The following is a 22,059-nucleotide window of genomic DNA, read 5'->3' on the forward strand; positions in this document are numbered from 1 at the left end:
TGATCTTCTCAGCTGACCTCACTATCCGCTGCAGGGTCTTGCGATCCGAGATGGTGCAATTTCCGAACCAGGCAGTGATGTAGCTGCTCAGGATGCTCTCAATACAACCTCTGTAGAATGTGATGAGGATGGGGGGGGGCGGGGGGTGGTGGTGGAAGATGGACTTTCCTCAGCCTTCGCAAAAAGTAGAGATGCTGCTGGGCTTTCTTTGCTATGGAGCTGGCATTGAGGGACCAGGTGAGATTCTCCGCCAGGTGAACACCAAGAAATTTGGTGCTCTTAGCAATCTCAACCGAGGAGCTGTCGATGTTCAGCGGAGAGTGGTCGCTCTGTGTAAGCTACTTACAGGTCCATTGCTATTTCAGTGAAGAATAGCCTCAACATCTGTATTTACAGATTATGGAGCAAGATCAGAAGACTCCTAACAGAAATTTGAATTTCCTATGCCCTGTTACTATCTGCTTTTCTCTTCTAGCCATATATGCAATTTACCTATGCAAATATCTGCACAGGTATATGCAGAGACATTGTTTATGGAGACCAAGAGTATAAACAAAGGAAATTTTATGATCAGAATAAATGTTATTTTGTCAGAGCTAGTATCCAAAATAATCTTTTATGCCCTTTGCTCTAGAACAGGGGTTCCCAACCCTTTTAATGTCATGGACCAATATCATTAAGCAAGAGGTCTCTGAACCCCAGGTTGGGAACTTCAGCTCCAGAATAATATTTTCGATAATGAATATCATTTAACACAATATAGACCTGACTTGACATGCACGACGATGCCAACTCTTTCATTTTTATTCAACAGTAACACACATCCAAAACAAAAGTCAAATGCTGTGGCTGCTATCAGTTTATGAATAAATACTGTCAATATATGAGAAGCATCAGGGGTCATCAGTGACTTGTAAACTCTGTTAATGATCTCTCAGCAGAATTGGAAGAAGCCCATCTAATATTGCCCATCTAATATCTAATTATGCCTCGGAAGACGGTGGAGGCCAATTCTCTGGATGCTTTCAAGAAGGAGCTAGATAGATATCTGATGGATAGGGGAATCCGGGGATATGGGGACAAGGCAGGGACTGGGTATTGATAGTGAATGATCAGCCATGATCTCAGAATGGCGGTGCAGACTCGAGGGGCTGAATGGTCTACTTCTGCACCTATTGTCTATTGTCTATTTCTTAGCAATTGTTGAGGTAGGTATGTATGACAGGTTAAAAATCAAATAGGAAATTTTTGATAGGGTGAAGGACTATCGTAAGTTTGGTAAGTTAGAAATAAGTGTGAGAACAAGTCCTTGGTGGTTGAAGGGGAGTGCAGAAACCATGTCCCTGGTGAATCAGAAGAGAGGGTGAAAACCAGTACTCCGGTGAATGGGAAAGGAGTGCAAAAGCAGAGACTGCTGAGTGGAAGGTTTATAGAGGCTCGCTGTAGAGTCATAGAGCCCTAGAGTAGCAAGAGGCCCTTTGGCTCATCTAACCCATGCTATTCTACATAGTCCCATCGACTCACACCTGGACCATACATACCTAATAGGAATTGGAGGGAAGTGGGTAAATTATGAAGGGATGATTGTCCAAATTGAATTCAAGGAAGACTAAAGTAGTCAATTAGCGACATCAAACTTTGAAGGAGAGGCACTGTGGTGAATTTAGTGAAAGAAGTTTGGAATGGAGCAAGTAAGTAATTTACATCCAGACCTTTGCATCAGAAAATATGTATACAACCTAACCCCATATTCTGTTCATTTGGATAATAGAAATTCACCCTCATAGAATTCACAAATTACTACCCAAAAGTTTGTTACAGAACAAATTTTGTTGTCTAGAATTTATGTTGAAACAGTAAATAAATAAACACAAAATTATTTCTTATTTCTACTCATTTTTCATCAGCATACACACATGACAGTTCTGTGTTATAGAAGTTCGTAAGTTGGATCCTCTCCTAAGAACGTGCTGCCCTCATAATGTAAGGGTCGCATGTATAGCTGCAGCAAAACTGCTGTCATTATCACCCATACATTAATACAGAGATTTATTATTTATTTATTTAGCGATACCGTGTGGAATAGGCCCTTCTGGCCCAATGAGTTGCACTGCCTAGCAACCTACCCATTTAACCTTAGCTACTAATTGGTATGTCTTTGGACTATTGGAGCACTCAGAGGAAACACATACATTCATGGGAGTTAGCACAAACTTCTCACCGAGGACAGTAGAATTGAACTCTGAACTCAGAACTCTGACGCCCCCAAAGCCATAATAGCATCGCACTAAGGGCATATTATAAAATTGAACTGGGTATTAGTTAGGGCTAAAAGATTGTGAAGTGTCTAATCAAAGGCTGTGTTCCTCAAGCTTATGTTGAGCAACATTCATCCTCTGCAAATGCATCACCTTGCCTCTGGAACAGAGGTCTTAATGGAAGTTATTTATCAAGTGCCGTCTCTATTCCTGCTGTCCTCTACATTGGTCCATCAGTCTGTTTATGCACCTGGCAGTTTAGTCCATTTTCATTAATTTTAGCCAATGTGGTTCACAAGACAGATGAAACAACGTTACTTACTTTTACTTTACTTTATTGTCACCACACAATTGATACTAGAGCGTACAGTCATCACAGTGATATTTGTTTCTGCGCTTCGTGCTCCCTGAAGTACAAATCGAAGTAAATATAATAAAAATTTAAATTGTAAATCATTATTAGAAAATAGAAAAGGGAAAGTAAGGTAGTGCAAGTCAGGTCCAGATATTTGGAAGGTACGGCCCAGATCCAGGTCAGGATCTGTTCAGCAGTCTTATCACAGTTGGAAAGAAGCTGTTCCCAAATCTGACTGTACTAATCTTCATGCTCCTGATCCTTCTCCCAGAGGGAAGTGGGACAAAAAGTGGGTTGGCTGAGTGGGTCTTGTCCTTGATTATCCTAGCAGCACTGCTCCGACAGCATGTGGTGTAAAGTGAGTCCAAGGATTGAAGATAGGTTTGTGTCATGCGCTGGGCTATGTTCACGATCTTCTGCAGCTTCTTCCGGTCTTGGACAGGACAACTTCCATACCAGGTTGTGATGCACCCTCGAAGAATGCTTTCTGTGGTGCACCTATTAAAATTAGGGTTTTAGGGGACAGGCCAAATTTCTTCAGCTTTCTCAGGAAGTAAAGGCGCTGGTGGGCCTTCTTGGCAGTGGACTCTACTTGGTTAGACCAAGTCAGGTCACTTGTGATATTCACCCCGAGGAACTTAAAGCTTTTGACCTGTTCCACCTGCGCACCACCGATGTAGATGGGGTTGTCCGGTCCACTACTCCTTCTGAAGTCAACAACCGATTCCTTCACCTTGCTGACATTGAGGGATAGGTTATTGTCTTCGCACCATGCCGCCAGGTTCTTAATTTCCTCTCTGTACTCAGACTCATCATTACCCAAGATATGGCCTACAATTGTAGCTAAGGCTATTACAGTGCCAGCAACACTAGTTCATTTACCATCGCTGTACGTAAGGAGTTTGTATGTTCTTCCCATGTCAGCGTGGGTTTCCTCCCAGTGCTAGGTTTCCTTCAATATTCAAAAGGTGTATGGGTTAGTTGGTTAATTAGTCACAGAAGAGTAATTGGGCAGTGCAGGCTTATTGGGCCCAAAGAGCTTGTTACCATGCTGTATCTCTAAAGAAAATAAATAAAAATAAAATTTATGTAAACGGATAAAAGTACAAACGATGAGATCACTTTCTTACTCGATTTGGATTTCCAGCACTCTTTGCCTAAATAATCTGCCACTTATTAAAATAAAGCAACAGATGTAAGGAAGTTGACTTGAATGAAGTCCACCTTGTTTGGTGGTGTAAAACAGACTCTGAGTCTCTATGAAAGCTAGTGTACAGGCAAATGTTTTCAGTGGGTGCTCTGGGCAATATATGTTGAAGGAAGATATTATAGATAAGAATTCAGGTGGAAAGTAAAATCTGGTAACCATGAGAATAAAGAGATTGTGAAGAAAGAACAGTTATGCAAAAAAAAATGTAGGTTCAATGGATAAAGGTCTCCTTAACTGATGTTCTTTCCTGCTTTGGGCATATATACAAAGAAAAACACACATAAACTCACTAAAAATGTGAGTACAATGATATCATTCTAATTATTTTCGGCACATCCCATTTCTTTTGAACTTAGTTGGTGACTGTAGAGGAAGAACAACTCCATTCTCTTCAGGAGTTTATCTGAATTGGACAAATATTTATGTCTGAACTGAATATATTACAAATTGCATTATATTCTTTACGTTAGCTATTTCTTTTATCCAGTTTATTACTAAGTTGATTGAGTTTTAGCAATAGGAGCATATTTTAATTGTCCCAGATTTTAAAAATTGGTTTTACTTAGGAAGCTCATTCATGTACTTTCTGTTTTATTTTAGAAAGAATCAGAGAATGAAAATGACATTAGCAGCACTATATTAGAAGAAAAGGCCAAATTTGACTTTTGCACAAGTGAACAGATAATTGAAAGGTTTCCCGCTGAATATGAGAGTGAAAAATTATGGAAGGAAAAGAATAAAAGTATTTTCATCCCTAGCACGTCACAAGGTATCAAACAAAGATTGTTTAAAATTTGTACGGTATTGTTGTGTTTTTCATACAATCATTTATCTTGAGAAATAATTATCAGTGTTCATCAAATAAATCTTTTTTGAAAAATTGACAGAGACAACATTACATTTTTATTTTCTTTAGTTGCTTTAAGTAGTAAGCTTTCAAGAAACCTTGCACCTCGCATCTTGAAGGATGAAGGCTTTTACGTCAGTCGGAAACCAAAAGTTTTGAAAAAAAATATTAACAGAATGGAGAATCGCTTTGTTGTGCAAAAAGAGGTAACTTGATAAACATGTCCACATTATCTATTTCTGTAGAGAGGACTCAGGTGAGTCGATGGAATACAACAAGCTAAACTGCAAATTTTTCCCAGGAGCAAGGAAAATAAGTTGTTATACAATTCACTGTATAATATGGTTGGCAACAATTTGTAGCTATTTAGGAGATAAAATTCAGAAAATATAGTGTAATCTGTTCATTACTTGAGCCAGTTCCCTCATTCACTCAGTTCAAGGTTGATTTCTACTTCAGTTTCATTTGCCCATTTTTGTCTCTTAATCATATGATTTTAAAAAAACCTTTTAATCTCAGACCGGAGAATTTCAATTGACTGAGCAATATTGGAGCAACAAAATATCTGCTGGAGGAATACAGCAGGTCAGTGGGAGGAAATAAATGTTCAGTGTTTTGTGTTAAAACCTTGTATCAGGACTGAGAGTACAGGGGCAAGATAGTCAACTCTCTTTAGGAGAAAGGACATGCGAGAAAGAATTCAGAGGCATTTGATAGACTGAGAAGGGAGATAATTTAGATAGTGGAGGTGAAGTTTGAAGACTGTGGTAGGTGAATGATAGATGGAGACATAAAGACCGGAACAAAAAGAACTGAGGGAGCAAGATGGGGGAGGGGAGTGTGAAGATGGGAGACAGTTGCTGGAGCAAGATGAGCAGGAACACAAAGCTCTGGAATTGGAGAGGTAAAGGAGGTGAGAATGAGAACCCTTAGAGGAGAAGGGAGAGTTGACAGTTGGAACTGGATGGAGATTGGGTGTGGGAATCGTCTGTGTTTATAGAGGGAAGGGGGACTAGCCTTAATATGAGGCTTATAAGTGAATAGGTTCTAAATTTCTAATATTCCCCAAATGAACATCTGCTTAATATTTCACTCTAAGTAACCTAGCTAATTTTAAAATGATCTCATTCTCCCTGTACTCCCTCATTGGGGGAAATAGTTCCTCTTTATCTATTCTAATCATTCTGCGTGCCTCATTTGGATTGCCCCAAAAGCATCTTACCTGAAGCGATAGATAACCTGTCCAAGGGATAGGTGGTTTAACCTCATAGTTGATAACTGTGTAGGGCTTCAATGCCATCACCTCCTACAATACAAAACCAAGCAACATAAATGACAAGGTTTCACTCCCAAATAAGTTCAATGCCTTTTATGCTCACTTTGACTAACAGAACATGGAATCACCTTCATGAACCCCACAACGCTTAAGAACCCTGTGATTTCAGTTTCTGAAGCTAACGTGAGAGCATCCTTCAGGAGGATGAATCCACAGAAAACATCTGGCCTAGATGTTGTACCTGGCTGGGTACTGAAGACCTGTGCTAATCAATTGCTGGAGTGTTTACTGATATCTTCAACCTCTCACTTTGGTAGATTGAGGTACCCATTTGCTTTAAGTAGGCTTCAATCATACTAGGACCCAAGAACATGGTAACCTGACTATTGTCCAGTATCACTTACATCCACTGTGAGGTTGGTCTGGAGCATAACAACTGCCTGAGATATTACCTGAATCTGCTCTAATTTGCCTACCACCACAACAGGACAACAGCAGATGCCATTTCATTAACTCTTCACTCTCTCTAGAACAACTGGACAATGAAGATGCATACATCAGGGTCCTCTTCATTGACTACAGTTCAGTATTTAACACTATAATCCCCTCAACTCATCACTAAGCTTCAAGACCTGGGCTTTGATACCTCCTGTGCAGTTAGATCTTGGAATGGCAGACTGCAGTTAATACAGATTGGCAACCACATTTTTTCCATACTCATCATCAGAAAAGGTACACTACAGGGCTGGGAGATTAGCTCCAATTTATACCTATGATTGTATGGCTAAGAACAGTTCCAGTGCAGTATTTAAGTTTGCTGATGACACCACTGGCTTTGGTTGAAACAAAGGTGGTGATGAATCAGAAAATAGGATTGAAGTCTGGTTGAATGGTGCCACAACAACAATCTCCCATTCAACAACAGCAAAACCAAAGAGCTGATTATCAACTACAGGAGGAAGAAGCTGGAGGTCCTTACACCAGTCTGCATTAGAGGATTAGAGGTGGAGAGGACCAGTAGCTTTAAATTCATTCCTTGGCATTAACATATCAAAGGACCTGTCCTAGGATTGTCATGTACAGTAAGTCCGATCACAGTGGTAGCATGACAGCACCTCTACTTTCTTAGAAGTTTGCGCGGATTCTGCATGTCACCAAAAACTGACAAACTTCTATAGAGGCACAATGGAGTATATCCTAATTGGTTGAATCACAGCTTGATATGTAAATACTAATGCTCAGGAATGGAAAAGACTACTGAAAATGATGTATACTGCTCAGTCCATCACAGGTAAAGCTTTCTTCACCATTGATCACTTTACATGGAGTGCTGCCACAAGAAAGCAGCATTTATTATCGAAGACTCCCACCATACAGCCCATGCTCTTTTCTCATTTCTACCATTTTTCTGGAGGTATAGACGGCTTATGTCCCATATCATCACGAACAGTTATTACCCTAAAACCATCACTCTTCCAAACTGACATGCACAATTTCACTCACTGTGATGCTGACCTGATTCTATGACCTACAGACTTACTTTCAATGACTCTTTACATATTCTCAATATTAATTTTTATTTACACATTTTGTCTTCTTTTGCACATTGTTTGTCAGTCTTTGTTTATGTATAGTCTTTCATAGATTCTACTGTGCTTTAATTTTACTGTAAATGTCTTGAAGAAAATGAATCTTGAGGTAGTATATGGTAACATATATGCACTTTGATAATAAATTTATTTTGAATTTTTAAACTTGGCATATCTACATTGTTGGCCTTCTCAGATAACATATCTTCCTCATGTTTTGGATCACTAAATTAAATACAATACAATTTTGAATCTGACTCAGATTTTGAGTTCACTGACTAGGATTTGACCAATATTTCGTTTAACAATCATATCATTCTCAACTTGAATTTCAACTTGTTTGTGATAAGGAGAAATATGTCATTATATTTGAACCCATTAGTTTTTAACAATTTACAAGGAAAGATTCATAAATCTCTTTGCTCCTGGTCCCTTGGAATTAAGGATAAAATCTAGACTGATGAAGGGTCCCAACCCAAAGTGTGGACCATTTATTTCCCTCCATAGATACTGAGTTCCACTGGCATTTTGTGTGTTGCTCCAAATTTCAACACCTGCAGTCTCTTCTTGTCTCCATTTGGGTTACTAATATTTTCTGATGATTTGTACCTGTTCCAATCACATGATTGATAATGATTGCCTGCCTTCAGGTCTGGATCATTGTTGGTAGAGTTATGACAGCTGGGAGAGTGAATGCTCAACCATGACTCAACTGAGCAAATGACTGGTTCCTCCCTGACTGCAACTGAGCTATAGGATGGGCAATCTGTACATGTGTACCAGAGCTCCAGTTGGTAGAGTTATGACTTGCTCTGGAGGTCCTGCTGGGAGAGGGAATGCTGATGCATGACTCAGCAGAGCAATTGACTGCTTCCTCCCTGACTGCGACTGAGCTCTAGGATGGGTAATGTTCCTCAACACTTGAGCTGGGATATTAATATTCTATATGTGGTCTTCAGCCTGGAGTTCAGCTTGAATGCTCAGGTCTGGGAAAATAATTTCTGGGTGTATGATGGAAAAAGCTATCTTTTTAAAATTAGTGACTGAAGATTCAGAGTATAAAACATAAGTTGATTTCATTTAGCACTTTTAAAGACAATTGGAAGTTATGATTATGTATCGAATGGACAAAATTCTTTCTCCTACTTTTATTACCTTGTAACAGAATAGATCCTGGTTTGGAGAAGATGGAAATATAATCGCATTACCAGATCCAATTAAGTTTCCCTGGAATTGTCGACTGCCATCATCAAATTGTATTGTAGACGAATCTGAACCAGGTCTGGAGACAGTATACAGGAAGGCATGTAATTATTTCCATTTCTGACAGTACATCTATAAAAATAAAGCACGTAAACTGAACATGAATATTATTCTGAAAATTAATTTAATTTACTGCTTGAAATCAGTGATCATGTTGGTCAGGGTTTGTGGTTCTTATGAGTGGGTGGATTGATATACTGAAGGGATAGTTTGGATATGTTATTCAGCTTAGCTCAATGGTATTTTATGCTGGAATGTCCCATGTAGGAATTTTGTGACTTGTAAGTAATAACAAAGTCCATCTGAACATTTCAATTCAACTTGAGGTGGATACCTTGCCCTCCAAATTTCTGGTGAATGTGAGTCATAGTAATATAAAAATTGTGCCAAGCACATTTTCCTTTCACATCTTTGGTAATTTACTGAAATGCAAATCAATTCTGTACAGAATTAAGGAAAAGATACAGTTATTCTTCTGTCCTCAAGTAGATGTGCTAAACCAGCATGCTATAATAATGCTTGTTTATCCTGGTGCAGCTAGCATCTGGTGTTCATTCTCAGTTCTCACATAACTGCAGAGATGATAGATAGGAGCCACAGGGAGATAGTCACCCCTAGGTTGCAGGAGGCAAGTGAATAGTTGACTGTCAGGAGATGGAAGGGAAATAGGCAGCTGGTACAGTGTACCCCTGTGGCCATTCCCCTCAATAACAAGTATAACATTTTGGATACTGCTGGGAAAGACAACCTACCAGGGAGGACTGCAGTGACTGGGTCTCTGGCATTGAGTCTGGTGCTGTGGCTCAGAAGGGAAAGGGCCAGAATAGAAATGCAGTGGTGATCAGAGATTCCTTAGTTAGAGGAATAGATAGGAGTCTGGGGTCACAATAGACAAACTCAGATGTTATGTTTCACCCAGGGTGCTATGGTCAGGGACATCTCAGATTGTGTCCATGACATTCTACAGGGTGAGGGGGAGCAGCCAGAAGTCTTGGTACATATTGATACCAATGACATAGGAAGGAAAAGAGAGGAGGTTCAAAAGAGAGAATTTAGAGTGCTAGGTAGAAAGCTAAAAAACAGGACCTCCAGGATAACAACTTCTGGATTACTACCTGTGCAACTCTCCAGTGAAGGCAAGCATCAGATGATTTGGCAGATGAATACATGGCTGAGGAACTGGTGCAAGTGGCATAGTTTCTTGTTTATGGATCATTGAGATCTCTTCTAGGGAAGATATGACCTGTACAAAGGGACAGGCTGCACCTAAACCCAAGAGGGACCAATAATCTTGTGGGCAGGTTTGCTAGAGCTGTTGGGGAATTTGGCAGGGAGATGAAGACTGGAATATTAGGGCTGAGGATAGGGATATTGGTTTACAAGCAGAGGTAGTGTATAGTGAGACTGTGAGAACTGAAGGTGGTATATTTGAATGAATGCAGTGTACAAAATAAGGTAGATAATCTTGCAGTGCAGTTAGAGATTGGCAGGCATGACGTTATGGGTATCACAGAGTCATGAATGAAAGATAATTGTAGTTGAGTGCTTAATATCCCCAAGGAGACACGATCTATCAAAAGGACAGGCAGGTAGGCTGTGTAGGATGAGTGGATCTGCTGGTAAAGATGAAATCAAATCTTTAGAATGAGGTGATGGGAGTTACTGGGCCACAGAATGCCACACTAGAGAGTTTCAACCTGTTTAATGGTGGAGCAGGCTTGATGGGCCAAATGGCCTAATTCAGATCCTATATCTTATGGTCTTACATCGGGTAGGAAGATGTAGAATCATTGTGGAAATTGCAAGGGTAAGAAGACTCTGATGAGAGTCACTTACAGGCTTCCAGACAGTAGCCAGGATGTGGGCTACACGTTGCAGTGGGAGATAGAAAAAGCATTTCATAAAAGCAATGTTTTGTTACTCATGGAAGAAAGCAATGTTTTGTTAGTCATGGCAGATAAATTGAGAAAATTTAGTTGATATTGGATCCCAAGAGAAAGAATTTGTGGAATGCCTCTAAGGTGGCCTTTTGGAGCAGCTTGTGGTTGAGCCCACTACAGGATCAGCAATTCTGGATTGGGTGTTGTGTAATGAACCAATATGATTAGGGAGCTTAAGGTAAAGGAACCCTTAGTAAACAGAGCTCATAATATGACAGAATTCACCCTGCAATTTGAGGGGGAGAAGCTAAAATCAGATTTTTTAGTGTTACAGTGGAGTAAAGGGAATTACAGAGGCATGAAAGAGGAACTGGCTAAAATTGATTAGAAGGGGCTACTAGGAGGGATGATGGCAGAATAGCAACAGCTGGTGTATTGAAAGCAATTTGGAAGGCACAGGATAGATACATCTCAAAGAAGAGGAAGTATTCTAAAGGCAAGATGATGCTACTGTGGCTGACAAGGGAAGTCAAAGCCAACATGAAAGCAAAAGAGAGCCAAAATTAGTGGAAATGAGATGATTGGGAAATTCTTAAAGACCAACTGAAGGCAACTAAAAAAAACCATTAAGGGGGTGGAAGATGAAATATAAAGGTAAGCTAGTCAAAAATATCAAAAGATTTTTCCAGATATATAAAGAGTAAAACAGAGAAGAGTGTAGATATTGGACCACAGGAAAATGATGCTGGAGAGATAGTAATGGGGGACAAGGAAATGGCAGATGAAATGAATAAATATTTTAGTTTAGTCTTCACTGTGGGAGACACAATGGAATGGTGGAGGTCTGAGAATGTCAATGGAGCAAAAGTGAGAGTAGTTGCTATTACTAGAGAGATAGTGCTTGGGAAATTGAAAGGTCTGAAGGTAGTTAAGTCACCTGAACCAGATGGACTACACTCCCATCATTCTAAAAGAGATTGTGGAGACATTAGTAATGATCTTTCAAGAATCAATAGATTCTGTCATGGTCCCAAAAGACAGGAAAATTGCAAATTTCATTCCTTTCTTCAAGAAGGGAAGGAGGCAGAAGAAAAGAAATGCAGTGCCCTGGTTCACATCTTTACTGTTAGGCTGCATTTATTTCATTTTGCAGCTCTGTAAGAGCTGTTCGTTCTGCTTTCAGACTGTTTATGTTACTGTTGAAGATAAGGGATGAAGTGGAATGTGTGCCATCCAATTAGTGGGAGGTTTTTCTTGGTGAGGAACAATAAAGTTGGTCTTGGGCTTTTGTTCGAGAGGAGATGAAAAGAGAAGATGCTGGGGAGAACTGGTCGTAGTATATGATCCTGTGGGATACCTGTTTGTTCAAGGATTGCGAGTGACATTCGGAAGGTGGTATGCGCTTTCACGTTGACTGAGGGCGCAGGGCGTGAGTGATAGAAAAGTTCAAGATGAGCTCCAACTTCTGCACATTTGGCTGTTTAATTAGAATGGGCTCTTTTGTTTTTGTTATTCTTTACTAACCCTTCAGTTAAGATTCATAAATATAATTCCTTTAACTGTAAGCAGTGTACTGTCTGTAATTTCATGGTATTAATTTGTATCAGGGTAGTGAATCACATTGCATCCACACAAACAGGGGGTTTGAGAGAGGGGGACTCACACCTCAATCTCACATGTTTGGTGGGGCTGGAGATTATCTTCCCTAGACTTAGGCAGTTGAGGAAGCCAGAGTGTTTCAGAAATGATAAACATGAGAAATTATAGGTCAGTTAACCTGACTTCAGTGGTTTTGAAGTTTTTGGAGTTGATTGCTAAGGATGTATTTTCAAGGTACTTAAAGATACATGACAAATAAAGGCCATAGTCAGTACAGTTTCCTTAAGGGAAAATCTTGCCTGACAAATATCTTGGAATTCTTTGAAGAAATAACAAGCAGGATAGGCAAAGGAGAATTGGTGGATATTGTGTACTTGGATTTTCAGACAGCCTTTGACAACATGCTTCACATGAGGCTGCTAAATAAGATAACAGCCCAGTGTACTACAGGAAAAGTACTGGCATGGATAGAGCATTGGCTGATTGGCAGGAGGCAAAGAATGAGAATAAAGAGATCCTTTTCAGGTTGTCTGCCAGTGACTAATGGTGTACCACAGGAGTCTGTGTTGTGACTACTTCTTTTTGCATTGCATATTAATGATTTGGAGGATGAAATTGATGGTTTTGTGGTCAAGTTTGCGAATGATACAAAGATGGGTGGAGGGTAGGTAGTGCTGAGAAAGCAGAAAGGCTGCAGAAGGACTTAGAATGGGCAAAGAAGTTGCAGATGGAATACAATGAGAGACAACATATGGTCATGCTCTTTGGTGGAATGAGTAAAAGCATAGACTATTTTTAAAAATCCAATCTGCAAAGAGATTTGGAATTCTTGTGCAGGATTCTCTAAAGGTCAAAATTTGCAGGTTGAATCAGTGAGTGAGGAAGGTGAATGCAATGTTATAATTCATCTCAAGAAGACTAGAATATGCTGGCAGTGAGCATGGGTCCATGGTGCAGCAGGGAAGGAGAGAGAAGAGGGGACCTGTACTGATAGGGGACTCAATAGTCAGAGGAACAGATGGGAAATTCTGTGGACATGAACAGGCCACCCGGATGGTATGTTGCCTCCCAGTTGCCAGGGTCAGGTTTGTCTCATGTTGCATCCACAGCATTTTGATGGTGGAGGGAGAGTAAGTAGCCGGATAAATTAGTACATATTGGTACCAATGACATAGGAAGGAAAAGCAAAGAAGTCCTGAAAAGAGAATTTGGAGAGCTAGGCAGAAAGTTGTGTAGCAGGTCCTCCAGTGTAGTAATTCCTGGATTGTTGCCTGTACTATGTGCCAGTGAGGGTAGAAATGGAATGATTTGACAAATAAATGCTGGTTGAAAAGTTGGTGCAGTGAGCAGGGTTTCAGAGGCTTGGATCATTAGGATCTCTTCTGGGGGAGGTATGATCTGAACAAAAAGGATAGGTTGCACCTGAACCTGAAGGGGTCCAATATTCTTGCAGGCAGGTTTGTTAGAGCTGTTGGTGAGAGTTTAAGCTAATTTGGCATGGGGATGGGAATCAGGGTGAAGGGACTCAGGATAGGACAGATGGGAAAAAAGCAAAGATAGAATGCAGTGACACGATCAGGAAGGGCAGGTAGACGATTGGACAAAATTGCAATCTGCAGGGTGAGTACCAGTGTATTAGGGATGCAGAATCAACAAGGATAGCAAATACAGTACTCTATCTCAATGCACAGAGTATAAGAAATAAAGTGGATGATCTTGTTGCATTATTACAGATTATCAGGTATGATGTTGCGGCCATCACTGTATTGTGGCTGAAGGATGGTTGCAGTTGGGAGCTGAATGTCCGAGGTTACACATTGTATTGGAGGTTTAAGAAAGTAGGCAGAGGAGGTGCTGTGGCTCTGCTGGTAATGAATGGCATCAGATTATTAGAAAATGTGACATAGCATCGGAAGATGTTGAATCTTTGTGGATGGAGCTGAGAAACTGCAAGGGTAAAAGGACCCTGATGGCAGTTATATACAGGTCTCCAAAGAGCAGCTGGGATGTGGACTACAGATCACAAAAGGAAATAGAAAAGGTGTGTCAAAAGGGAAATGTTATGATAGTCATGATAGATTTTAACATGCAGGTAGATTGGGAAAATCAGGTTGGTAATGGATCTAAAGAGAGTGAATTTGTTGAATGCCTATGAGATGACTCTTTAGAGCAGCTTGTCATTCAGTTTACTAGGGGATCAGCTACACTGGATTGGGTGTAATGAACTGGAGGTGATTAGGGAGCTGAAGGTAAAGGAATCCTGTGGAGGCAGTGGTCACAATATGATTGAGTTCAACTTGAAATTTGATAGGGCGAAAGTTAAGTCTGATGTAGCAGTATTTTCAGTGGAGTAAAGGAAGTTACAGTGGTATGACAGAGGAGATGGCCAAAGTAAAGTGGAAGGAGATGCTGGCAAGGATGATAGCACAGCAGCAATGGCTTGAGTTTCTGGGAAAAAATAGGAAGGTGCAGGATAGATGTATTCTAAAAACAAAGAATTACTCAAATAACAAAATAGTACAACTGTGGCTGACAAGATAAGTCAAAGCTAATGTAAAAGTGAAAAAGAGGGCATGCAACATAACAAAAATTAATGGGAAGATAGAGAATTGGGAAGCTTTTAAAAACCAACAGAAAGCTACCAAAGGAATCATTAGGAGAAAAAAGATGAAATGTGAAAGCAAGCTAGCAAACAATATCAAGGTGGATAGAAAAAAATTTAAAGTATATAACAAATAGAAGAGAGATGAGAGTGGCTATAGGACTGTTAGAAAATGAGGCTGGAGAAATAATAATGGGGGACAAAGTGATGGCAGGTGACTAAATGAGTCTAAATCAGTCTTCACTATAGAAGGTGCCAGTAGTGTGTCAGGTGTTGAAGGGTGTGAGGGATGAGAAATGAGTGTATTTTCTATTACAAGGGAGGGTGCTCAAAAAGCTGAAAGAACTAAAGATACGTATGTTACCTGGACCTGATGAACTGCACGCTAGGGTTCTGAAAGAGGTAGCGATAGAGGTTGTGGAGGCCTTAGTAATGATCTTTCAAGAATCATTGGAGTCTGGCATGGTGCCAGAGGACAGGAAAATTGCAAATGTCACTCCACTCTTTAGGAAAGGAGGGAAGCAGCAAAAAGTAAGTTATAGAACAGTTGCCTGACCTTAGCAGTTGGGAAGATGTTGGATTCAACTGTTAAGAATGACATTATGGAGTACTTGGTGACAAAGGACAAAATAGGACAAAGTCAGCATGGTTTCCTTAAGGGAAAATCTTCCCTGTAGGAATTCTTTGAGAACATCACAAGCAGGATAGATAACGGGGATGCAGTGGGTGTTGTATATTTGGATTTTCAGAAGGCCTTTGACAAGGTGCCCCACATGAAGCTGTTTACCAAGTTAAAAGCCCATGGTATTACAGGAAAGTTACTTGCATGGGTAGAGTATTGGCTGATTGGTAGGAGGCAGCAACTGGGAATAAAAGGATCTTTTTCTGGTTGGCTGCCAGTGACTAGTGGTGTTCTGCAGGGCTTAGTGTTGGGACTGCTTCGTCTGAGCCAGGGGTGTCAAACTCATTTTAGGTCACGGGTGGGATTGGGCAAAAAGCGACTTCATGCGGGCTGGATCAGTTGTGCATGCATGAACGCATGCACAGCGTGCTCCCACAGCTTTTGTTGCCTTAGTTTTTTCAACCTGCTCTCATGTGTCTCAGTCTCTGCTATAACTACAAAGTGTTTACAAATTTCATGAAGAAGATTGCCTAGCAAGCATTATTTTTATGATTGGTATTAACTTAACAGTTGTAGGCTACAAGAAAGTTGTGATGAGTGAGAGAAAAAACGATGTTATTTTGGCTAAGATTGTTTTGGGAGCTACACCCTTTCCATTAATAAACCATTTGAAGTCGAACATTAGCTGACACAAATGTAGACTTAACAAAACAAATTGTAAATGTAGGCTACACAACTGCACCTAATTTTCACTACCTTGTTTCCAGCAATTAAACTCAGACAATGAACACAGTTAGCCTTTAATTTTTATTGAAGTGATCACATTTACAATAACAGAATAGTCAGAAAATGAATGAATCACAATATTATGACACTCAATATTTCATAATGCATTTTGCTTACATGTCGCCGTGCATTGAACAGTGTCACTAATTTTTCACTTGCTGCTTCCAGACACTTGACATCTCTTGGCTTTAACCGTCTGTCAACATCAGAGACCAGTTTCTGGGCAGTTGTGATTTTCATAATGTCATTTAGATGTCTGTGTGTCAGCTGCGAGGGCAATTTGGATTTGTTAATGTTCATTATGGAGAACGCCTGCTCACAGAGATATGTTGTCCCGAACATGCAAAGGATCTTTGAGGCAAAGTCTGTCATCTTGGGGTACATCGGTCCCAGGTGTTCATAGAATGAGTCCAGACCCAAGGTCTCAAATTTATATTTCAAAGCCGAGTTACACTGAATTTCAATTAGTTCCATATGGAGTTCTTCTGGCACATCTGATGCTGCGTTAACAGCAAACGGTGAGCAAAATAGTGAGAATTCCTTCTCGAGCTGAGTGAAGACTTGGAAATGATTCTGAAACTCACTTTTCAGCTGTGATACTTTGTCCTTGTACTTGTCCATGTTGTCATTCTTTCCATGAGCGACATGCACAGACTGCAAAGAGGGGAAATGAACTGGGTTGCTCTGGGATAGTTGCATCTCCCACAGGCCTAATTTAATTTGAAAGGTATGAATGCTGTCGTAGTATTCCATGACAAGTTTGTTGCAGCCTTGCATGTTAACATTAAGCACATTTAAGTGCTCTGTTATTTCCACCAGAAATGCAAGATCACGAAGCCAGTCTGGGTTATCCAACTCTGCCACATGGCTTCCCTTTCTCGTTCATGATAGTCCAATTTCCACACGTAATTGAAGAAAACATTTGAGCACAACCCCTCTGCTCAACCAGCGGACTTCAGTGTGGTAGGGTTGCCGTGTCCAAAACACAAAAGAGTGTCAAATTGCCGATGGTTGAGTCCCTTGGCTCTAATAAAATAAACTGTTTTGATTACTACATCCATGACATTGTCTATTTTCAGGCTCCTGCTACATAATGCCTCTTACAATGAAAATTCCAGAATTCCTGCTCTGGATTCTCTATATGAACTTTCTCCGAGTTTCACAACAACACCTGCCTTTTTCCCATCCATGGACATTACGCTATCTGCTGCCATGCTGACAGCAGGACTCCAGTCAATCCCCAGTCTGTCCAAGGCCTTGACGAGGCTGGAGAAAACGTCATTCGCCATTGTGGTGTTTGTCATGGGCACCATCTCCACAAACTCCTCGGTGGCGGTCAAAGATGCATCAACACCACAAATAAATATTCCCAGTTGAACTACATCAGTCACGTCGGTGCTCCTGTCAATTGCAATAGAGAAGGCAATAATTGACTTCACTTTGATTTTAGTTGACTATTCAAATCTCCTGCAAGGTCCCCGATTCTCTCTGCCACAATATTTCTTGACAAGCTGATATTACCAAAAGCTTGTCTTTTCTCAGGGCACACCAGCTCAGCCGCTGTCAGCACGCATGCTTTGATGAATTCTCCCTCTGAGTATGACGTTGACGCAGCAGCTATTTTGTTGGCCATAATATAGCTGGCCTTGACAGCTCCGTCATGAGTCTCTCAACTTTTGGTGAACACTGATTGCTGTTTTTTTCAGAGCTGCTTCAAGCTCATTTACCTTTTGCGTTCTGAGTCGTCCTGCATACTTGTCATATTTTTCTCCGTGTGATGTTTCATAGTATCGTTTAATATTGTACTCTTTTGCCACAGCCACTTGTTGCGAGCATATCAGACACACAGGTCTGCCGTTGACCTCACAGAAGAAAAAACGATCTTTCCAATTATCATTGAATATCTGACCTTCGATGTCAACTTTTCTTTTCTTGGATAGTGTTTTGAACCATGGCAACAAACAGTCTCAGCCTTGCTACAGGTGTTACTTACCTGAGTACTCTGTGTGTTTATACTGTGTCTGACGACATACTAAGTGGGGCCCTAGTGGTCTTCAGTGCAGGGTGGTAGCTGCTTATGCACAGTGGGTGGTTAACTGCCGCCTTTTGTACGGCTGCTGTACAGATACATAATAAATGGTCGTGAATATACTTTTCTCCCCCCAAATCATCCTGCGGGCTGGTTTGGACCCCTCCGCAGGCCGGTAGTTTGACAAACCTGTTCTAAGCTGTACATCAATGATTTAGTTGAGGGAATAGATGGCTTTGTTGCTAAGTTTGCAGAGATATGAAGGTTGGTGGAGGGGCAAGTAATATTGAGGATACAGGTGGGCTGCAGAAGGACTTAGACAGATTGGGAGAATGGGCAAGAAATTGGCAAGTTAAATATATTGTTGGAAAATGCAGGTCATGCACTTTGGTAGAAGAAATAAATGTGCAGACTACTTTCTAAATGGGGAGAAAACCTAAAAATCTGAGATGCGAAGGGACTTGGGAGTCCTTGTGCAGAACACCCTGAAGGTTAACTTGCTAGTTGAGTCAGTGGTGAGGAAGAAAAAAGGCAAATTTAGCTGTGGAGGCCAGGTTGTTTCATGTATTTAAGGCGGTAGTTGATAGGTTCTTGATTGGCCATGGCATCAAAGGTTACAGGGAGAAGGCTGGGAAGTGGGGCTGAGAAGGGAAAAAAGGGATCAGCATGATTGAATGGTGGAGCAGAGTCAATGGGCCAAATGGCCTAATTCTGCTCCTATGTCTTGTGGTCTTATGATCTAATATTGAAGCAATGATGTAATGCTGAGGCTGTTTAAAGCACTGGTGAGGCCTCAGTTTGAGCATTGTGAGAAGTATGGGCTCCTTACTTAAGAAAGGATTTGCTAACTTTGGAGAGGGTACAGAGGAAGTTCACGAGAATGAGTCTGCGAATGAAAGGGTTATATGAGCAGTGTTGAACGCTCTGGACCTATACTCACTGGAATTTATAAGTTTTGTATATTTTTCATTGTATTTCTTAATTTTTCCTTGCTAATGACAATGGGTCAGATGCTTAAGCTAAGCAATAGCAAGCACCTGGGAAAGTGATTCTGCTTTGGAACTCCATATCATAATACTCATATGATCACTAAAGCTCATCACTGCTGGGAGCTATTCTGGACCTTTATAGTTACTTTATGGTGATGAACATTATGAAATATGTCACATATAGTGCCTTCTACCAGACTGTATGGCCATCAGATTTTGATCCCAGGAAAATACCAGTACCTTCAAGAGGAAGAAAGTGCTGTCATCTGACTGGGTCATCTTTTAACCCAGCATCACTTTCCAGTATTAACCAATAATGTGACAAGGTATGGAGATAAATGGTCTGGCACTATTCTACCTTTTTCCTGCATTTAGTTTTTCAAGATCACTATTTTTTTGAAGCCTGGAGAGTATAGCCTCAGCCTGCAAAATCTCTTCATGTAGGGCAAATTCCTCAAATCCAGGAATCAATCTGGTGATTCTTTCCTGCAGTTTCTCTTTCGCAAATAGATCCTTACTTAGGTAGAGGGAGTGTCCTGCGCATAATATTTCAGCTACAGTCTTCACAGGGCTCCATATAATTGCAGCAAGAGGTGTTCTTTCTTGTGATAAAGGCCAACACATCACAACTTTCCTAATTGTTTGAATCACCTGCACATTAACTTCCAGTCATTTATTTGCTATGTCTTTGCTCATTCACTTACCTACTACTTATATCCCCTTGAAACCACTTTCTTTCCTCACAACAGAGACTGCCACACAGCTACTTTTCCCAAGATTGTGCTGGTGACACATGGTGATGTTTTGTGGTTAACTTACCTTACTTCTAAAGGGAAGTATAAGATCATTTGATCTTACTGTAATTTTTCAATATGTAAATTTTCCATTCATTGATAAAAAATTATTTTTGTTAGGCTATCAGCTTTAAAGGAGTCTAAAAGATTGGACATGAGCTAGTCTTGGAAGGGTGGAGCTCAAAATGATACTCTTATAATTGTGTAGGTACCTTTAGCCTTTAGACAATTTGTACCTGTAATCATAGCTGAATTTAGTGGTGAGCTTTCTGTGATAATATTTCAATCAACGTTTATGACACTTTCGGCATTTAGCAATGTTGTTGAATGCATTGAAGGTAAAATAATTAGTAGTGTATGGTGCTTGAGAGACATCAGGTACGAAGTCCAAGACCTCAAGTTAAAGATAAAGCATATACACCCTCTGTACCTAATAAAGTGGACACCTGTGTATGTTTTTGGTCTTCTGCCCATTGACTTGTTATGTGTTCAGGGATGCTGTCTGAGTACCACTATTATAATGCATGGTTATTGGAGTTACTGTTGTCTTCCTGTCAGCCTGAAGCAGTCTGGCCATTCTCCTCTGATCTTTTTCATTAACATGGCATTTCACCCACAGAACTGCTGCTTACTGAGTGTTTTTTTTTGTTTTTCACTGCATTCTCTGTAAACTCTTGAGCAGGATTTCCTATCAAAGGGTCCATGGATCCCTTGGTTTATGGCAGGGGTCCATGGCATAAAATAGGTTGGGAATGCTTGCTCTAGAGAAAACCCCAGGAGATCAGCAGTTTCTGAGATACACAAACCACCCTGTATGGCACCAACAATCATTCCATGATCAAAATCACTTAGATCACATTTCTTTCCCATTCTGACCTTTGGTCTGAACCTCATCATCATGTCTGCTTGCTTTTATGCATTGAGTTACTGCCACATGATTGGCTGATATTTCCTTTAATGAGCAGGTGTTCAGATGTACCTAATAAAGAAGCCATGAGGTGTAGCTCAACCTAGACCAGGGGTCAGCAACCTTTACCACTGAAAGAGCCACTTGGACCCGTTTCCCACAGAAAAGAAAACACTGGGAGCCGCAAAACCCGTTTGACATTTAAAATGAAATAACACTGCATACAACGTTTTTTTTGCCTTTATGCTATGTATAAACAAACTATAATGTGTTGCATTTATGAAATTGATGAACTCCTGCAGAGAAAACGAAATTACATTTCTGCATGCAACAAAAACATTTTGAACTCCGAAAAAAAGACGTTGGGTTGAAGGTTACTTTTAAGTAAAATACTCAACGTCTATTTGAGTCCTTCTTGTATTTATGAAAAACGCCAAACTTAAATTTGCCGCCAGCAGCAAACCAAAAATAACATCAGCCAGCTGTCAGCCTGAAAAATAAAAGGACTATTTCACTGAACAATGAAAAAATATGAATATACATAAAATAATAGGCAATTAAAATATTTATCATACTTGGTTAATGGGATTTCTGCTCCTGGATCTCAGCGCACAGCGTCTGCACATCAGGGCTGTATGACGTCACCTTCATCTTTACACAGGATCGCAAGCTGTCATCTGTGAGGCGTGCGCGATGTTTGTTTTTAATAAAGTTCATGTTGGAGAACACCTGCTCACATACATATGTGGATCCAAAGATCGACAGGACTCCAAGTGCATACTTTTTCATGTTTACATAAATGTCGGGCATAGCATTCCATGTTTCGAACACAAGTTTGTCTGGTTTTAGAAGGTTTTCAATATCACTCCATTTGTGATTCTGAGCAAGAACGGCCTTCTGACGGGCAACATCTTCAAGGTCTGCTGTCAAGCGTCTAAACTTGGACACCCATATGTCTTTGTCGGCTATGTCGGCCAGTTCCATCTCAAGATCAGGTTGACTCACACCTGCCAATGCAGTCGTATTCAGTAGGGAAGGATCGATGCTTAAGGG

General features: G+C 40.5%; 1 protein-coding gene across 1 annotated transcript in view; it reads left to right on the plus strand.

The window, feature by feature from the left end:
* LOC132379705 (protein CC2D2B-like) overlaps positions 1–22,059 on the plus strand; it is a 144,834-nt gene that overhangs the window by 26,419 nt on the left and 96,356 nt on the right. Inside the window, exons 9-11 of the mRNA XM_059947995.1 lie at positions 4,424–4,592; positions 4,740–4,876; positions 8,701–8,838. Coding sequence (XP_059803978.1) covers positions 4,424–4,592; positions 4,740–4,876; positions 8,701–8,838 — 444 coding nt within the window. The remainder of the gene's footprint in view (positions 1–4,423; positions 4,593–4,739; positions 4,877–8,700; positions 8,839–22,059) is intronic.

Source organism: Hypanus sabinus, chromosome 22, assembly GCF_030144855.1.
Source record: "Hypanus sabinus isolate sHypSab1 chromosome 22, sHypSab1.hap1, whole genome shotgun sequence".
NCBI classification, from domain to species: domain Eukaryota; kingdom Metazoa; phylum Chordata; class Chondrichthyes; order Myliobatiformes; family Dasyatidae; genus Hypanus; species Hypanus sabinus.